The 16,789-nt window shown below is 42.8% G+C and overlaps 1 protein-coding gene across 2 annotated transcripts in view; it reads left to right on the top strand.

Moving 5' to 3' along the window:
* Positions 1 to 3,184: 3,184 nt before the first annotated feature.
* Positions 3,185 to 16,789, top strand: part of LOC102374692 (protein NPAT) — a 36,581-nt gene continuing 22,976 nt past the window's right edge. Inside the window, exons 1-6 of one of the 2 annotated variants that reach the window (XM_025193147.1) lie at positions 3,185 to 3,298; positions 8,267 to 8,327; positions 10,865 to 10,937; positions 11,350 to 11,390; positions 13,216 to 13,437; positions 13,855 to 13,939. In XM_025193147.1, the coding sequence (XP_025048932.1) occupies positions 8,315 to 8,327; positions 10,865 to 10,937; positions 11,350 to 11,390; positions 13,216 to 13,437; positions 13,855 to 13,939 (434 nt within the window). In that variant the 5' untranslated portion in view covers positions 3,185 to 3,298; positions 8,267 to 8,314. Of the gene's footprint in view, positions 3,299 to 8,266; positions 8,328 to 10,864; positions 10,938 to 11,349; positions 11,395 to 13,215; positions 13,438 to 13,854; positions 13,940 to 16,789 lie in introns of those variants that run through there. The other variant, XM_025193148.1, reaches the window with a different exon arrangement.

The following is a 16,789-nucleotide window of genomic DNA, read 5'->3' as shown; positions in this document are numbered from 1 at the left end:
GCCCCCGTGGGGAACCCGGCGCTGCCCGGGGGGCTGTGCGGCGCCGGGACCCGCCCGCGTTGTCTCCTGGCGTCTGAGGAGAATAAAGGGGGCGAAGGAAACGAGCCGCTGGTGCGCGGGCCGCCAGGAGGCGACGCGGGGGGGAGGGGTGCAGCACTCCGACTGCGCCGCTGGGACGGAGCCGGCCAAGCACAGGGCAAAGCCGCTTCTTCGAGCGGCCAGTGACATGATTGAGGCTGCCGACCCCCACAGCCTTTCTGGCTCTGTCTCCACCTTGCAGTTGGTCCAATGAATGATCGTCCCTCCCCCAAGGAATCTGCTTTTCTCTTCCCCCCCCCCCCAGCATCGCTCTGGCTGCCAGGCCAATTGTGCGTTTTCCTGGTTTTTCTCAAGACCAGCTTGAGAGAGCCTCCTTCTACCACGAGAGCCTCCACCTACCACGGGCTGGGAGCCTGCACCTTTGAAAAACATGATTGTGGGGTTCAGGGCTCGTGGTAGAGCTGATACCTTTTATTAGACCAACAAGATTTTTGCCAAAAAAAAAAATTCTTTCATTGCAAGCTTTTGGGCACAAACACCTTTCATCAGGCATTGGAGAAAAGATTGAAAAGTTCTTTTGGCTAGGAATGAAAGTTTGTATTTCATAGGATTTCACAGATCACAGAGGAGTCCATAGATGAAAAACTCCTCTGGGCAGGCAGGTCTTAGCTGGCTAAGAGTCTCTGCCCTCTTTTGTGAGGCTCTGTGATGATGCAAATTAGCTTGAGCAAAAGCAAGAGCAGTATCTCAGGTTTCAGGTGGTCACAGTTGCTTCCTCTTTGGGGAAAATATGAAGATTTCATTTCAAAATTGACTAAAATTTGATAACTTTCGTGTGTCAGGTTTTGCAAAAATCTTGTTGGACTAAAAGATATCACCTCTACCATGAGCTCTGATTGCTTTTTCCTCTATACCAATATGGCTATAGCCTGGATGCCTGCTTGTGGGTTAGCATAACAGTAGAAGGGGGTCACTTTAAAACGGTTATTTTGGGGGCTTGCTGCATTTCTGACAGAGCCCTTTAACTTTTTCAATACAAGAATGAGAGGCCAGGAATTGAAAAGTCATAGGCTTCAAACCTATGGAGGCATTGTAAGCAGCGCATGTAATGAGACTTAATTAAAGTTGTACTAGATCTTATCTTCTGTTGCTCATGGCTTGGCCAAATACTCAGGCTCAGTTTTTCTGAAAGGTGCGTTTGCCTTCAGCTGGATCGTTTCTAAAGTCCTGTTTGAAATGCTGGAGCTGTTTCAGAGAGCTGAGTTAGGTGGGGAAATCTATTGCTTTGGTTATATTAAAAAATAAAACTTACAAGCTATTAATCAGTGATCTCAAGAATCTCTACTCATTTAGCATCTCATTGCTACCTGGCTGCTACCCTGTGATGCTGTGAAAATAAACTTATTAATATTTGTAGAAAAACTAAAATGAAACAGCAAAAGCACTGGAGAAAATTCTGCAAGCAAATGAAGATTTTTGTGGGTTGTAGCTGAGGAAGACCTGACAACAAAGGGTACTGTGGTTCCTAAATCTCCTCCATGTCCCTTCCAACTATACAGTTGGTCCAATAAAAGATACCACCCACAAAAATCTTTGCTTCTCACATTTTTCCTGGGCCATCACAGCTACAAAATCACCCCAGCACTATTGCAAATAAATTATTGCCCCTTACGACTGCTTTTGGATTCAGTAAATAAGGCACAGGGCATTGCACGATAAGGAAACAAAAACACAGAATAGCTGCAAATGCAGAGTGTTGGTCATTCTGTGTGAAATACAGGGGTCTGTAGAAAAATGTTTTCTGATAATGGAATGAAATAGGAATGCATAATGCATGCACACGAGGGATCAAAGTAATATTTTACAGGCAACATTAGCTTTGGCATTTCCTAACTTCTTGGTGCTTGATTTTGTAATTTGTCTATGTGCATAGCATATATATCCTTAACTGTTGTAAGTCAGAGATGTAAGCTGTGGGTCAAAGGAAGTAGAACCATATAACACATTTGCAAAACTTAAAAAATGATTGTAATATGTTACATACCAGTTAATCACTTTTGGGACATGTGTAACTTAAACTTCTGTAATGCACAGCATTGAACAGTTAATAGAGTTTTTTGGGGTTTTTTTTAGCTTTCATTGTGCATCAGATACTGAACACTATTGTGGACACGGTGGAAAAAGTTTTTGGTCCTATCTTTTTGTCAGTTCAATGAATACTATTTTCTACATGATAATTTGGAGTTAACGTGTTTGGTAGTTGAATCCCATAAGAGACATTTAAAACCAGAGTGGCCAAATCACCAGGGGCCAACCATCTTCAGCATAAAATAAACAACATGCCATACTAACTTTTATGGCTCAGTGGTCTAGAATCATTCATTCAGATAGTTTTTTTCCTTTCTGTTTGGTACCTGAGTTACTTGAATGTTAATATAAAATATTAAAATATCATTGGTTTGAGACTTTTTGGAAGGTGGAAGGAGTTTTTTTGTATATATCATATTAAGGCTGGTGAGAGAGCCCGAGTTGTAGAAGTACCTAAAGTATAGCTGATTCACCTACTAAAAGCAAAGTTATAGCATGGACACGTGTTGCTTTTCCCAGGTCTATAAATATCTATAATGTCATCTTTTGGGAGAAAGAAATCATGTAAAATATTTTTATATTGCATTTGTTTTCCTGGTTTGGAACTTCAAAACGTGCACAAAAACACTTGCTTATTGTATGGCAATGTTTACTGCAGAGTACCATTTTTATTTTAAAACTGGAACATTCGGCTCACATTTGACTTAGTCACTTGAGGCAAGACCTCTATTTTTTGCCTGTAGGGTACTGTGCACACAAATGGTTTCATTTAACAATCATTTCTTAGCTGAAGAGTTATTTATGTACATGTAGCATGGTGTCAGTAAAGCTGTGAGACATTATCTACTGGAGAGATGTGTAGAAAGGTAGCTATTCTTTCAAAACATAACACAACTCGTGTTTTCTTGAGTATTTGTCACTTGAGTGCTTAGATGATTGCACAATAAGCTTACTGTATTATGCTACATAATTGTATCAGTGCATTGACACCTATCAAGTGTACCTTGTAAAAAAGTGAATCAAATCACATACCTTTGTCTTATTTACTGCAGGATATTTACAACAAGAAAAACTTTCAGCTACCTGTCGTGAGTTTATATTGGAAAGCTCAGATTTAAAAGAATATGCAGAGCACTGTACAGAGGATGGGTCTGTTCCAGCTTGTTTATTGGTAAGTTTATATTTGAAGCACATGAGAGAGAGTTGAACCCTAGTACATTCCAAAATAACTCTTCTAAAATAATTTATTTAAGTTTGCACAGACTTCTATGCTTTCAGAATGGTTGTAACATCTGCAGTGTTCAAGACATTTAAACAGTATGACCGAGTAACCTTTTTTTGGTACCCTGCATAAGGGGTTGTATATGAACAGCTGTTTTTTCCTACATTCTTAATATAACAAACATTAGACATTGACCCAGACACTGACAGCTTTACAAATCTAAGAATAAAATAAGTGAGCGGTATTCATAATGTACAGTTATGTGTTTTGTTATTGTAAGCAAGGAATATTGCCTTTGATACATATTTCCGGGAGTTAAGTACTATAGTTATTCAGACAGTTAAATCACTTGTACCTGGTTAGATACCTGATCAAGATGACATCCCTGCTGCAAGCTCTTGATTGAGAACAACCGATTTTTCTGTTGAATTTGGGATAGGAGGCTTGTCTCAAAATTTAGAAGATGCACTTGAAATGAATATGGGCAAGGGGAAGAAATCTGTTTGCTGTAATTACAGAATGATTTATCTGCTTGTATGGACTGTCCTCAACTGACTTGCACCTTGTAGGAAGAAAGCTTTGGGAATCCCATGGGACTTCTAGGCAAACTACAGAATGGGTGACAACTCTTGATTCTCAGTGGCCACATCTACATGAGTAGCCAACCGCGCAGTTGTTACTGCGCAGTCATTTAGTACTTGCTTAACCAAGTACTAAATGACTGTGCAGTAATCAGCGTTACTGCGCAGTCCCGTCGCCACATGGTTATTTTTAGATACTACTGCACAGAAGTAACAAGCTACTGCACAGTAGCTTCGCCATCACAGTTCGTGCCTTGTGACGCTACGGCACAGTAGCTCATTGCTGCTGTACCGTACTGCCTCATGTAGACCTGCCCAGTGTGTTTAGAAGCACAGAGCAAATTTTGATCTCAGCATAGCTTTTATTGGTTTAACATTTCTTTGGCACTGCAAACTGACCTGGACTTTGCAGCCCTGTAGAAAGATGTGGCTGTCCAAGAATGTTTCTTTCAGTCTTGACAACTCTCTGATGGCATGTGTGGTATAAAGGAAGGTCACTGGTGTCCTTTTGGAACCCCTTCCACATGATAGATAATGTCCAACAAGGATGCATTTTAAGGCTAATCCTGTTTGTGCCATTATGTGCAGAGGTGTGAAACAAAGCGGTTTGTGACTTCAATTAAGGCATCTATACTTGCTTTTAGACTGCAAAAGGGTTGTTGCCAGGTACATGTTCATTTAATGCGGGGGCAGGCAAAGTCCAGTCTGGGCCATCCAGCTGGCAGTGGACTCCAATTCCCTGCAGCCCCAGCCCATGTGACTGGGGCCGGTTGCCATTAAGATCTCAGCAGCAGCTGTGCTGTGATAGCACGGGGCCGAGGTATCCATGGAGACCTGCCCCAGCAACTGGCAGGCAACAGTGGTTCCAGCTTCTTCCTGGTGGGGTGGCTGAGAGGGGACTGTGCTGTGGGTAGGAGCAGGGCAGACTCAGTTGCCACTGCCTGTGCAGGGTGGGTAACAGCAGCGGCAGTGGTACTGCTGGGAGGGGTGGCTATGGGGAATTTTTGAGTGGCTCTAGCCCCCCAAAGCCCCTGCTGGCAGGGCACGTGGCAGGGCACAGAGCTGCTCTGGAGCCCGGCTGGGATCTTGCAGCGGTGACAGCATGGTTCAGAACCAAGGCAGAGCCGCAATCTGCAGCCTGCATGCCCTGGGCAGGACCATGTAGGCAGCGGCTTGTGGCTCTGCCCCAGCTCTGGACCATGCTGTCAGCACTGTAAGATTGCAGCTGGGCTCCGGAGCAGCTCTGCACCCTTCTGTGCGCCCTGCCAGCACTGCTGGGGCCCATCTCCATTGAAACTCCAGCCTCATGCTATCACAGCGTGCCTGCTGTTGAGGTTTTCTTGGAAGCCGGCCCCAGCCACGTGGGCAAGGGCTACTGGGAAATATAGTCCAGCCGCCAGCTGGATCCACCATTTTGCCAACCCCAATCTCATGACTTGCAGTGACCTGAAATGTGGCTAAGATGAATCATGTATCATGAATCAGGCAGTGCTAAATAGAAATGAGACTATTGACTTTGTGGCTCATTATAATCTACCTGATTCCTGCTAATCGTCACTCAAAACCCCTTCCCCTTTTAGTGGTCTTGATATTCCACTTATTGAATTATCCTTTCTTCCACAATTTTGCTGTCTGATAGCTCTCTTCTATTTCATAGCCCTACAGACTCTTTTTAGCTTGTCAAAATTCAGGATCTGCCCATGCAGTCTAGACTTCAGCGGTTTCTGTTTACAATTATAAGAACTGCTTACAATTCAGCTGTGCAAGGGTTAGAACTGTAGCTTTTCCTTGAGTAGGAAAGGGAGGGTGAATGAGCTGACAGTTAGGCTCTGCCCCTGCTCTATATGGCCATAACTCTAAAGCACCTTTTCTGCATTTTGCCTTCCCAAAACCAGGTCCATATCTTGTTTGGGGTGGGGGGAGGGGAGGGCGGTGTGGTGTGCAAGAAAAAAAGAATAGTATTTCTCCTTTTCAGTTGGATGTTGGCTATGGCTAAAGGTAGGAAATGCTTTGGGTTGTGCCCCTAGTGATATTAAAAACTTACAAGATGCCAAGCTGATGCATCTTACCAATTCTCTTAAGTTAAATGGATCAACAGGTTTGGGGTTAAAAAGGATTTCCCACCAGAAGTCAGGTTGGAAAAGCCTTGGGAGGGATGGCTTTCCTTTGTATTGTGGGGCATGGTCTGCCTCTAGTATCCTCTAGGCATAATTTGCCTGACACATGCCCTACAAATGTATGGGCCCAAGGCACTGATAGAGCATTCTCTTTTTATTCTCTTCCTGTAGCACATTATAGCGTGTGTGTCTTCTGTTTTACTCTAAAGAGCTGAAGCCTTCTGTGGGTTATGACAGGCTGTTTTGTGAAAAGTGTAGGGTAGTGCACAGCAGATAGTTTCTGTAGAGCACTTTTGTAGAACTGTATGACATGGTTGCCTGTGAGTGAAGGGAACTGGATTTAGTGAGTGAGAAAGAAGCTTGTTGTCTTATGCTCCTCATTCTTCAACATCTGCTCTTTCTAAGAGTTACTGTGTTGAATTACAAAATATATTTTGAGGCTAGATTTAGGCTAGATATCAGGGAGTACTACACAGTCAGGGCAGCTAGGATCTAGAACCAACTTCCAAGGGAAGTTGTGCTCGCTCCTACCCTGGGGGTTTTCAAAAGGAGGCTGGATAGACACCTAGCTGGGGTCAGTTGACCCCAGCATTCTTTCCTGCCCATGGCAGGGGGTCGGACTTCATGATCTGCTCAGGTCCCTTCTGACCCTATCAACTATGAAACATTATTCTATCAATAACATGTTTCCATACATAAACAGTGTGTTTGCTCTCTTACTTTAGTGACCTCTCTTTGTCATGAAAGTGAATTGAGGTTTGATTCCAGCATTCCAAGCTAGAGCTTTGGATGTTGCTGTACATAGATATTGATTTCGGTAGTCATATATTCACTTTCTTCCAACTTGCATTTTATCTTTCTAATATGCCATTGCTAACTATAAATGCTGGGCCCTTATCCACAATATTCTAGCTTGGATCAGCAACATAGGGCAGCTTCTCTGCCCTGCACCATGCATTCCTCTTCCACATGCCACTGATCCCTTCCACAACATCCACCAGGTACCTGCCCCTGCTCTGTCACCTCGCTACTGCAGCTTCTGCTTACTCTTGCTGCCAAATTTCATGCTTTCTATCACTACTAGCAATGGAAATCAGCATCCCTTGGTGGCAAGAGTAAGTGAAAACTGCAGGATTAGGAAAGTCCCTAGTACAGAGCAGAAAGGGCTGGGGCACTGCAGAAGCGGGTCCTGCAGAGGGGATTGGTAGACTGCTGCAGCATACAAATCAACCAGTTGCCTGCTGTTCTTAAAAGTTGCCAACCCCTATTCTAGGTTGATGGAAATCTTGTACTTCTAATATTGTTATGACCCACCAATTAAAAAAAAAAAAGCTTAAAATTTTATCTGTTTACAGATATTTAATCAGTTATTAAGTTGAGCTGTCTGTGGCCCCGTAAACTTAAGATCTGAATTCAGCTGTAGTCTGCAAGAATGTGAGGAAGAGTAGAAGACTGAGTTATTAAAGTTTGGAAACCCCTATTAAAAGCAAAGTACTTTTATCATTTGCATTATTATTTTTTCCTGTTTCAAAGTATAAATAATATCAGAACATGCCAGAAGATCAAATCTCAGTGCGACTCACATTCTTTGTAATTCAGTAAAGTGTTTTTTAAAAGCATACAGGACCGTAGGTAAGTTTCAGTGTCAAATATGACAAGTAGCTCAAACTAACCCTTTGTCATCTAAAGCATGGTATAATGAGAGAGGTAAAATTTTCATGTATATGATGCAATTATTAAAAATTCCACTTCAGTCACCAGGCCTCCTGAAATTTGTTTGCTTAGCAATACATTGTGCTTCCTTTTGTCTTGTTTTGTCCATTGTAGCTAGACTTCAACAACCAAATTCAACAGCAAGGCTTTTTGTCTTGCCTCCCAGAGCTGCTGTACCATCATGGCTGATACTCGGGGGTTAGTGCCATTCCCTTCTTAATCTTAGAATTTCAAGTTTTCGATTCCTGCTCAGCATGCGAGTCAGCAGCAGGGTAGCCAACCACAGCAGCATTAACCCTTTATTTGTTTATACAGTAGCTCTGGCAGCTGCCATGAGAAGCCCTGAAGGCCAGATCCATAGGTGGGTCTGCAAGAAGCCCTGCAAAGAAGATCTGGCCAACTAATTCAAACATTTTTTATACCCCTGTGTTAGAGTAGTGTAACAGAATTGTGACAGGTACTTTACTACCAAAGACTCTAACACTGATCTTCTTTTGTTTTTTCAGTCTTTGTTTGGAAAAAACTTGACAACCATTCTTAATGAGTATGTAGCCATGAAAACAAAAGGTAAGTATGCAGCATCAGCCATCTCTTGAATAGCACTTCTTTCCTGGTATCTCTTTAAATTGTGAGCTCTTTAAGGAAGATGATCTCTCTTTCTGTGTTTATACTTTGCACAGTCCCAGTTTAGTTTAAAATCTTGAAAATCCCATCATGATTCAAATAATTAGCTATACTATTGATATATAAAGAATAACAAGGGAAGGAATTTCTGGTGTGTGAAATATAGCTTCCCCTTCTATGTTTCCTCGAGTTTAAAAAAAAAAAAAAATCCAAACTAATATTTTGTGTGAATAGCAAAGATAAAGGTGGGACTATGTTACTATTTCATAAGCAGCTGAGGCCCTGTATTTGGTCTAGTTTTGTTCGCTGTTGATAGATGGTCCTTCTGGTGTTTTTGAGAAATCTGGAGTTTTTGAGAAATGTTAAGAGGGCCATGCTTAGGTATGTCTGTAAATTTAGTTTTAGTTATGCTTAAGAAATATAATTATAAAATATACTGTATTTACCCAAATCCAAGACGAGTTTGAATTTAAGACAACTCCCAATAATTAGAATCTAGATAATTTGTTGTAATTGTGTCTAGAACGTCTAGAATCTAATTTTTGCAGGGTCATCTTAAATTTTTCACTCCTGCTGCTGTGGCAGTAAAACAGCATCAAGGAGGCATGCTGTGGGGAAAACAGAGGTGAGGGTAAGTGGTGGGGAAAACAAGGGCTAGGACAAGGTTGAGTATGAGGATGCAGGAGCAGGTAGAGGGTTAGCCAGCTTTTGGCCATCAGGGGAGGCAGGAGAAGAGGAGCCAGGGCAGGGAAGAAGAAATCTGCACGGTGCAGAGCCAGGCTTCCAGCACTCTTGCTCTCTATAGCCTGTGGCAGAAGCAAATCTGGGACACATGCCTGCCTGCCACAACTGAAGAGTCCACCATTCCAGCTGCGGACTATGGGGACCCACTGTGCAGGGAAGCCTGGCTGGCTGGAGACCTCAAAGACAGCGTGCAGATTCCTTCTTCCTTGCCAAAAAGGGAGGGGAAGTTGAGGGGGTCAGACAGGGAGCAGAGCTGGAAGCAGGAATCCGTGTCTTGCCTCAGCTGGGCTGCCTGCACAACCATTTCTCCCAGCTCCCAGATGTGATACTTGAGTCTAAGACGAGGCTTTGTTTTTTCCTCATGATAAATGGGGAAAAATACCTTATCTGAATCGAATAACAACAGTATGTATTTGCGGAATGTTATAAAGGGAGGCGGTAGCTGTATAAATCTGGGGAAGGTGACATGAGCTGAATGTTACTGAGCTTACCTGAGTTAATAAAGTGATTTTCTGGCTAGTGGGTATAAAAATGGTGCTATAATTCAGCCTGAAATAAAAAAGCAGCATCTATGAGTTTGATCCTGGGAGCTGTTGAAATGTTTGTGATGTCGACTGAGTGCCATCAATGGGAACTTCAGATACTTGGGATCTCCAGCAAGGTTCCAAGATGTACAAGAATATAATTTTGCAATTTTTATTTTTACATTTTTGTAGTCTTAGCTGCTTGGAAATCTTTTTTTCCATTGTATTTTAAATTTATAGACTTCAAAAATATAAGTTGTTTTCATTGTTCCTTAAAATGAGCAATCTGAAGGCAGATTTTTTAATTATTCTGTTTATCCAAAACCAGGACAACCCTGAATTTAAGACAACCCCCTGATAATTAGATTATAGAAATGGACAATTTGTAAATTAGGTACAGTTTTCCATGGCTAGAATGTGATTATTGGAGGGTTGTCTTAAATTCATCCCCCTCACTGCTGCAGCAGTGGCAGGAGGCAGATGGTAGGAGGACAGGCGGTGTGGGGGGTCAAGCAGCTTGACCCTTGTCCCCCACACAAACCTTACTCTTTCCACCTGTCCCCCTGCCACTACTTGCCCCTGTCCGTCTCTCCCCTCCCCCCTGCAGCCTCTGCTCCCCTGCCTGCCCCACCTCCTGTGCAGCCTCTGCTCATCCTGCTGCCACTTAACCTTGCCCTATACCCCATGCTGGGGCCAAGCTGGAACAAGGGTAAGAGTCCAGGGGGCTACAGGGCAGGCAGAGACTAGGGAGGTAAGGGGCGGGGGGCTAAGGCTATAGGGAGGGAGACAGAGGCAGTGGGGAGCAGTGGGAGGGGCAGGCTGCAACTGCAGCTCTGGCCCGAACCCCAGGTCAAGGCCAGTCATAGCAGCTGCCTGCTTTTGCCACCTCCTACTCAATTAAAAGATGAAGGACTTTTTCGTCATGTTATATAAGGGGGGATATCTCATCTTGGAGTTGATATGTTTGAATCTTGAAAAAACTGAATCTCGTTTTCAAAGGTGACTTAGAATTTAAGCATTATGTAAGCTATTTTCTTTGAGTGAGATTATGCCCCTGGGTGCCTAAATCTCTTTTTCAAAATAGAAATGTTATCTGTTAGTTTAATATTTTAATTATGACATTGGCTTTCCAACTTTCTCTTAAGCTACCCATGTCAGCTCTCTAAAAATGTTTTGTTTTGCTTTTATTTATTTATTTATTTTTTTTACCAGAGACAACAATTGAAGTTCCAGCAATGATGTCATCTTTGTGGAAGAAATTAGACTATACTCTTTCTCAGATCAGGTAGCATAGTTTTACAATTAAGAATAGAGAACTAAGTCAGACTATCCTGACTAGCACCCCCTTTCCTTTACATTCAAACTTTTTAAATGGGTGGGCTCTAACAAAGTGCAGTGAGGTTAGTTTTTGCATTTATTTTCTGAGTGAAATGATGAAAGAAGTCTGTATTAAACAATAAGCCGGTGGGTGAATGGGAATCTGAAAATTGTTCAAGTCCTAGCTATACTAGTTAGTTGGAAGGTGCTAATATTTTTTGAAAAACTCTTTCTGTGTTTATTATTTTAATAAGCCACGCAGCGTCTATAAGGCAGCACATGACTAGCAGTTGAAATGTGCAGCAATAGGTATTCTTATGCTTTGGGTGTTTCAACTATGGTATGTTCCTAAATTTTGACTGCTTTATTTTATTTTATAGGAGCATGCAGAATTCTGCAGGATTTTCTGCTCATCAAAGGAGTAGGTATCTATCTCAGTCTTAAAATCAATTAGTGTTAAGTTCAGATTGTGAGACTTTCCACTCAGTGAAAGGACACGGATCACGTAGCTTTAATAGTTTGTACACACTCTCAAAAATAGATTTTAGTGTGTTCACTTTTCATTTTCTGCTCCATCAAGCAGTTAAATTAAGTGGTAGTTCAAAGGGGAACTGAAAACAGGTCAAGTGCAGTGCCCCTGTTGCTTGCTGGAAACGAAAATGCAGAATATAAAAAAAATCATATTGTTTCGAGTTCTTTCTTTTACTTGGAAGGTCTGAAATTATTTGCTAAAAGGGAAAAGTTGCACAAAGATTGTACACACAGAAGAAAATAAAATTATTGCCTTAAAAGTCTTTAGTCAATACCATGTCTGAGAAAAGACTGGCTAACACAGGATGGTGTTGCCTCTTGAATCTCTCAACCCTAAATCAGACACAGTTGTGTTTAGTGAACTGGAACTCCCATCTGACTTAAGTTTGTTGTGTTTATTTTATATACAGTTTTTGTACTCACTTGATTTCCTGTATTTACTTGATTAAAATATTTTTCCTCCACTTAACATGGCGGGGGGGGGGCAGACCCTCATCTTAGAATTGAGTATCAGGCAGCAGGGGCAGGCAGATATTGCAGCTCCAGCTCCAACCCTGGGTCAGGGCCAGAGCCACAGCTCCTGTCTGCCCTACCCCCTCTGCCTCTGCACCCCTTGCTGTGATTCTCCTGCAGCCTTGGGCCCCTGCTGCACCTACTCTCCCCCCCTCCCGGTGCTTCTTCTCCCAACCCCTCCTCACCTGCCACAGCCCCACTTACCTTTGCTCCAGCGGCAGCAGGTTCCATCCTCGTTGGAGCCTGAACACGGAGCATGGCATCAACCTGGCCCTGTAGCAGCAGTGCCAGCTCTGTACCGCTGCTTTGGGGCCTGGCCTGATACATTCATAGTGCTCCAGTGGATGGAGCCTGCAAGCACCATAGCAAAAGTAAGTGGGAAGTGGAGTGGGAGGTGGGGGGTAGAGACAAGAGGAAAGTGGGTGGGAATCTGAGGCTGTAGGGCACAGAAGCAATGAGGAGAGGGAGAAGGGGATGAAGAGGGTAGAGGCCTGAGGTAGAGGATAGGCACACAAAATGTATGCCTCCCCCCACTGCCTGTCCCCCACTGCTTTCTCCACCACCTGCCCCCTTACTGCCTTCTCAATGCCCCACCATTGCCTGCCCCATCACTGTTCCCCCCCCCCCCCAAATTGCCTGTAGTGGGGGGCGGGGGGGAATTTAAGAAGATCCTCCAATAATTAGATTATATACATGGCAAATTATAATAAATGTATACATTTTCCATTAATATAATCTAATTATTGTGGGGTCATCTTAAATTCAGGGTCATCTTAGATGTGGATAAATACGGTAACTTTTAATTTGGAGTATTTTTTTTTTTTAACAAAATAGGAACATTGATACAACTCCTAGTGTAGATGCATTATGTTGAAGAGAAGGTGTCTTAAGTTAGCGTAGTTCCCTTATATTAGCAAAAATGAGCTACACTGATATGAATTAGTTATACTAGTTTGTCTTCACAGTAGTGGACTATACTGTTTTGGCTTGTATAGACAGACACTAAAAAGCTACCACATACCCTTAGCCCCAACTACTTGTTCCTCTGCTAAATTTATAAATTACTTCATGTGCTAAAACAGTCTTGTTTCAGTTGGGATTCCTTCTGTTATGTCTCAGGCCAGTGAAAACTGCTGCTAGAAAATCAGCATCATTGTAAGGTTGACTGTTGTATCTTTTAATTTTGTTTTCAATTTCCTTAGGCCGTACAAGAAGTGGAATTGTAGACATGAAGAGGCAGAAAATGCTTCAGCAAGGAGCTACTCCTGTTTTAGGATTATTGTCTGTAGTTCCTCAGTCAGGACATCATAATTCTTCAACCGTGGCAAATACCCATGTTATCCACAGACCAATAATAAATCAAAATGTAACACAGACAAGATTGTTTGCATCTCAGTCTCAGACACAAGAAAACAAAATCAGCAGTAAGTTATACTTGCTACTTTATTCATTCATTCAGTTTATACATATAGATGGAATTATTTAAAAATGCTTATTAATCCTCATATACAAACTATGGTTTCTTTTGAGAAATTCATGATTTTGTACATTCTTATAGATGTCAGAACTAATTCATGCATTAAAAGAAATGCACAAAGGAGGAAGATTTTTTTTTCCAGTGGCCCTAGTACATGTGATGTTGGTAGTTCATACATGCATCAGTTTGTATCTTTTTCACATCTTATGATCTCAAAAGTTGTTTTTAAGGAGATAAATTATGTTTAAGCTGTACTCAAGAGGGGTGGGAATTGAATTCTAGACCCTGACAGGATGATGTCTCTACTACCCTAAGAAACTTGATTAGAAAAGGGGCTTGCATCTTCCATATTTTTCTTTTAAAGCAGGAGATTCCATACATATTCAAGTTCCTGGACCTCAAGAAAGAAAGCTTCACTCAAGCATATGGTCTCCAGCAAGACGCAAAAGGTGAGTACACTATTAGTACTAGTCTCTAGCATGCGGTCCCTTAGAATGTAATTGCCACACTAGTTCAAATCCAAGTTCAGTTAATCCAGCATTTCATTTTTGACAGTAGTCAGTACCAGATGCTTCAAAAGTAGGTATAAGGACCCCATGGTAAACAGAAAGAGATATGACCTCAAGAGAGGTCTCCACTTAATTGTTAATAGCTATAAAGATTGGCTTAAGCCCTGAAATCCAAGGTTTAATATTCCTTCCAAAATTTGTTAGTGGTCAAGTGTGAGAACTCTAGATATCAATATCTGATCTGGTATTTAATCTTAGGGAGGTTCTTGGCTTCAACCTCCTGTGACAAGGGGTCCCATGGACTAATTAAACTTATTGTAAAAGTATCCTTTTATTGTTTTGTTTTTTAATTTCACATTGTATCATTGCCTCTTCCTTCGAATGATGTTGTGACAACGGAATTTCATGGTCTGTCTTTAACCAGTTCATTAGAGGTGCACCAATACATCGATCCATATCATATTGGCACCTGGACCTCTTCAGCCTCCACAAGAGAAGGCTGAGAGGTGATCTTGTAGCCTACAAATTCATTAGTGGGGCAGCAAGGAATGGGACATGCTCTGTTCACCGGGGTAACAAGGAACAATGGTCACAGACTGACAGAGCAGATTTAGGCTAGACATCATGAAAAACTTCTTCATGGTGAGGGTGGCCAAAATTTGGAATGGGCTTCCAAGGGAGGTGGTGCTTTCCCCTACCTTGGGGAGTCTTTAAGAGAAGGCTGGATAGTTATCTGGTTGGGGTCATCTGACCCCAGCGCTCTTTCCTGCCCGGACAGAGGGTTGGACTCGATCCGTTAAGGTCCCTTCCTACCCTGGCATCTATGCAAATTGACGTTATTGGCAATTGGCTTTTTTTGACTGATACGGCTGATGATGTTGCCGATAAATGATGCAGGCATGTGTGCATCCACAGCATGCACATGGCCAGGAGTGCAGCCCAGCAGCTTGGAGAGCAGTGTCTGGCTTGTAAGTCTGGGGCTTTTGCTAAGAATGGTAAAAAATGCATTAGCCAAGTGCAGTACAGAAAACCATTTCGCCCCTCCTGCTATGGCTGCTAGAATTTCAGGGTATTTTGCCACAACAAGAGCTGTGACAGGAGTCACATTGCACTCAAAGCTCTGAAGTCTATTGTTAGTCTCCAGGTTTTCCCATCTGCTTGCACAACAGGCCAAATCGGGAAATTACAAACACTAGGCATCTGTACTATTACTTCCTGACTCAACAAACTATTTATTTTAGCCTCTGATGGATATTTATATTGCCTTTGTGGTGGAGGGTCTGGCCCCTTAATGAAGGCACAAGCCTGTGTCTTGCCACATTCTAACTTATCCTTTGCCTAAGCCTTAGGAAATGCCTGCATCCACTCATCCTGATTACAGCAGGAGCCTTGATAGCTGCACACCAATGCACTGCAGAAATCAGCACACTCTTCCTCTACTGGCTGTTTCCACAGACACGCGTTAGCTAAATCCAGCAGTATTCCTCCCTGCTGCAAAGCAGTCATTCCTGAAATTCCATTTTCACTGTCTTCTCCTGGCTTATCCTTCTGTATTCCATATTTTTCTTGAAACTTCCTATTTGAGTCACAATAGGTTGGGTTACTGGTGAGTTCTCTAACTCTCCAGTATAGGACTGTAGTTGCAAATGACTGAGGTCCATTAAAACCCCACCTGGAACCCATCACTGTTGCAAAATACTGATTGAGGCTCCCATATCAATCAGCATTTGGGGTTTTTTCACATTCCTCTTGTCTCCCACTAAAACTTGAATGTTTGGGTGCCCCCAGTAGTCAAAGCAACCTCATCCTACCATCCCCCTGGGTGCCTGGGGAGTCTGGCATCTCTGTTGTGGGTCAGGAGGTGCTGAAGGCACTGATATGGGTCTGGCTCTGCTCCTTCCACTAACTCTTCTGTCTGAATGAGCTCTACCAATCACTTCATCAGTGCATTAGTGGGAGTCCCATTCCACTTGTTTCTGTCTTCCCCTATAGACATCAGTTTCTTCCAGACCTCTGTCTGGAAGGAATCGTGACCTTCCTCATTCTGACCCTCTCTGCAGATTCCATATTCCATCCTACCTCTGGGTGCTCGACCCCTACTTGTACCTCCTTCTCTGAATCCCGTCTTGTGCTGAGGAGTACCAAACTTCCAAAAAGGTCCATCTGTATAAGTTATTTTCAACTGGCTGTCCACCATTCAAGGCTGCCTTAATCGGTGACCAGTCCTCTGAATCACAGCTAGCTCTAGCTACAGCTTGACAATCAGAAACAGTCCATCCTGTTTGATCTAAACACTCTGCAACCCACTGAATTGCTGTATCCTTGTTCAATGGACCTAAATTCATAGCTGCTGCTTTCACCTGTTCTGGTGCTAATGGAGCAGTAACGGCAACAGTCTGTTCTACCCTGCGCTGCTGCTGATCCAGTACATTACCATCTACTCCCTGCAGCTGGAGTTTGTTCCATCTTTATAATCTGATGTGTCACTGCTGGAGCCATAGGACACTGCTCTACCTTCATGTCATGCAACTCCTGTCTCAAAAGAACATAAGCATTCAAAGCTTTTGCATCTTCAGGTAGATCCCTGCCTTCACTTGGGTCCGGGGAATCTGGATCCAACCAAGTGTTTTCACCCCAGTTACAAGGCTGCATAAACCAGCTGTGACAGCCACCACAACTCCCCTCTTTTCCTGCGACTGAGCCTGAAGGCTATAAATCACCTCTTGACAATGCTGGTGGTCTACCTCTGACCCATTCTGCTCTTTAGCATCCCTTATAACTGCTCGCATT

The sequence above is a fragment of the Alligator sinensis genome, unplaced genomic scaffold (assembly GCF_000455745.1).
Source record: "Alligator sinensis unplaced genomic scaffold, ASM45574v1 scaffold802_2, whole genome shotgun sequence".
NCBI lineage: Eukaryota > Metazoa > Chordata > Crocodylia > Alligatoridae > Alligator > Alligator sinensis.
The sequence above is the reverse complement of the archived record's forward strand: the minus strand, read 5'-3'. Positions and strand labels throughout refer to the sequence as shown.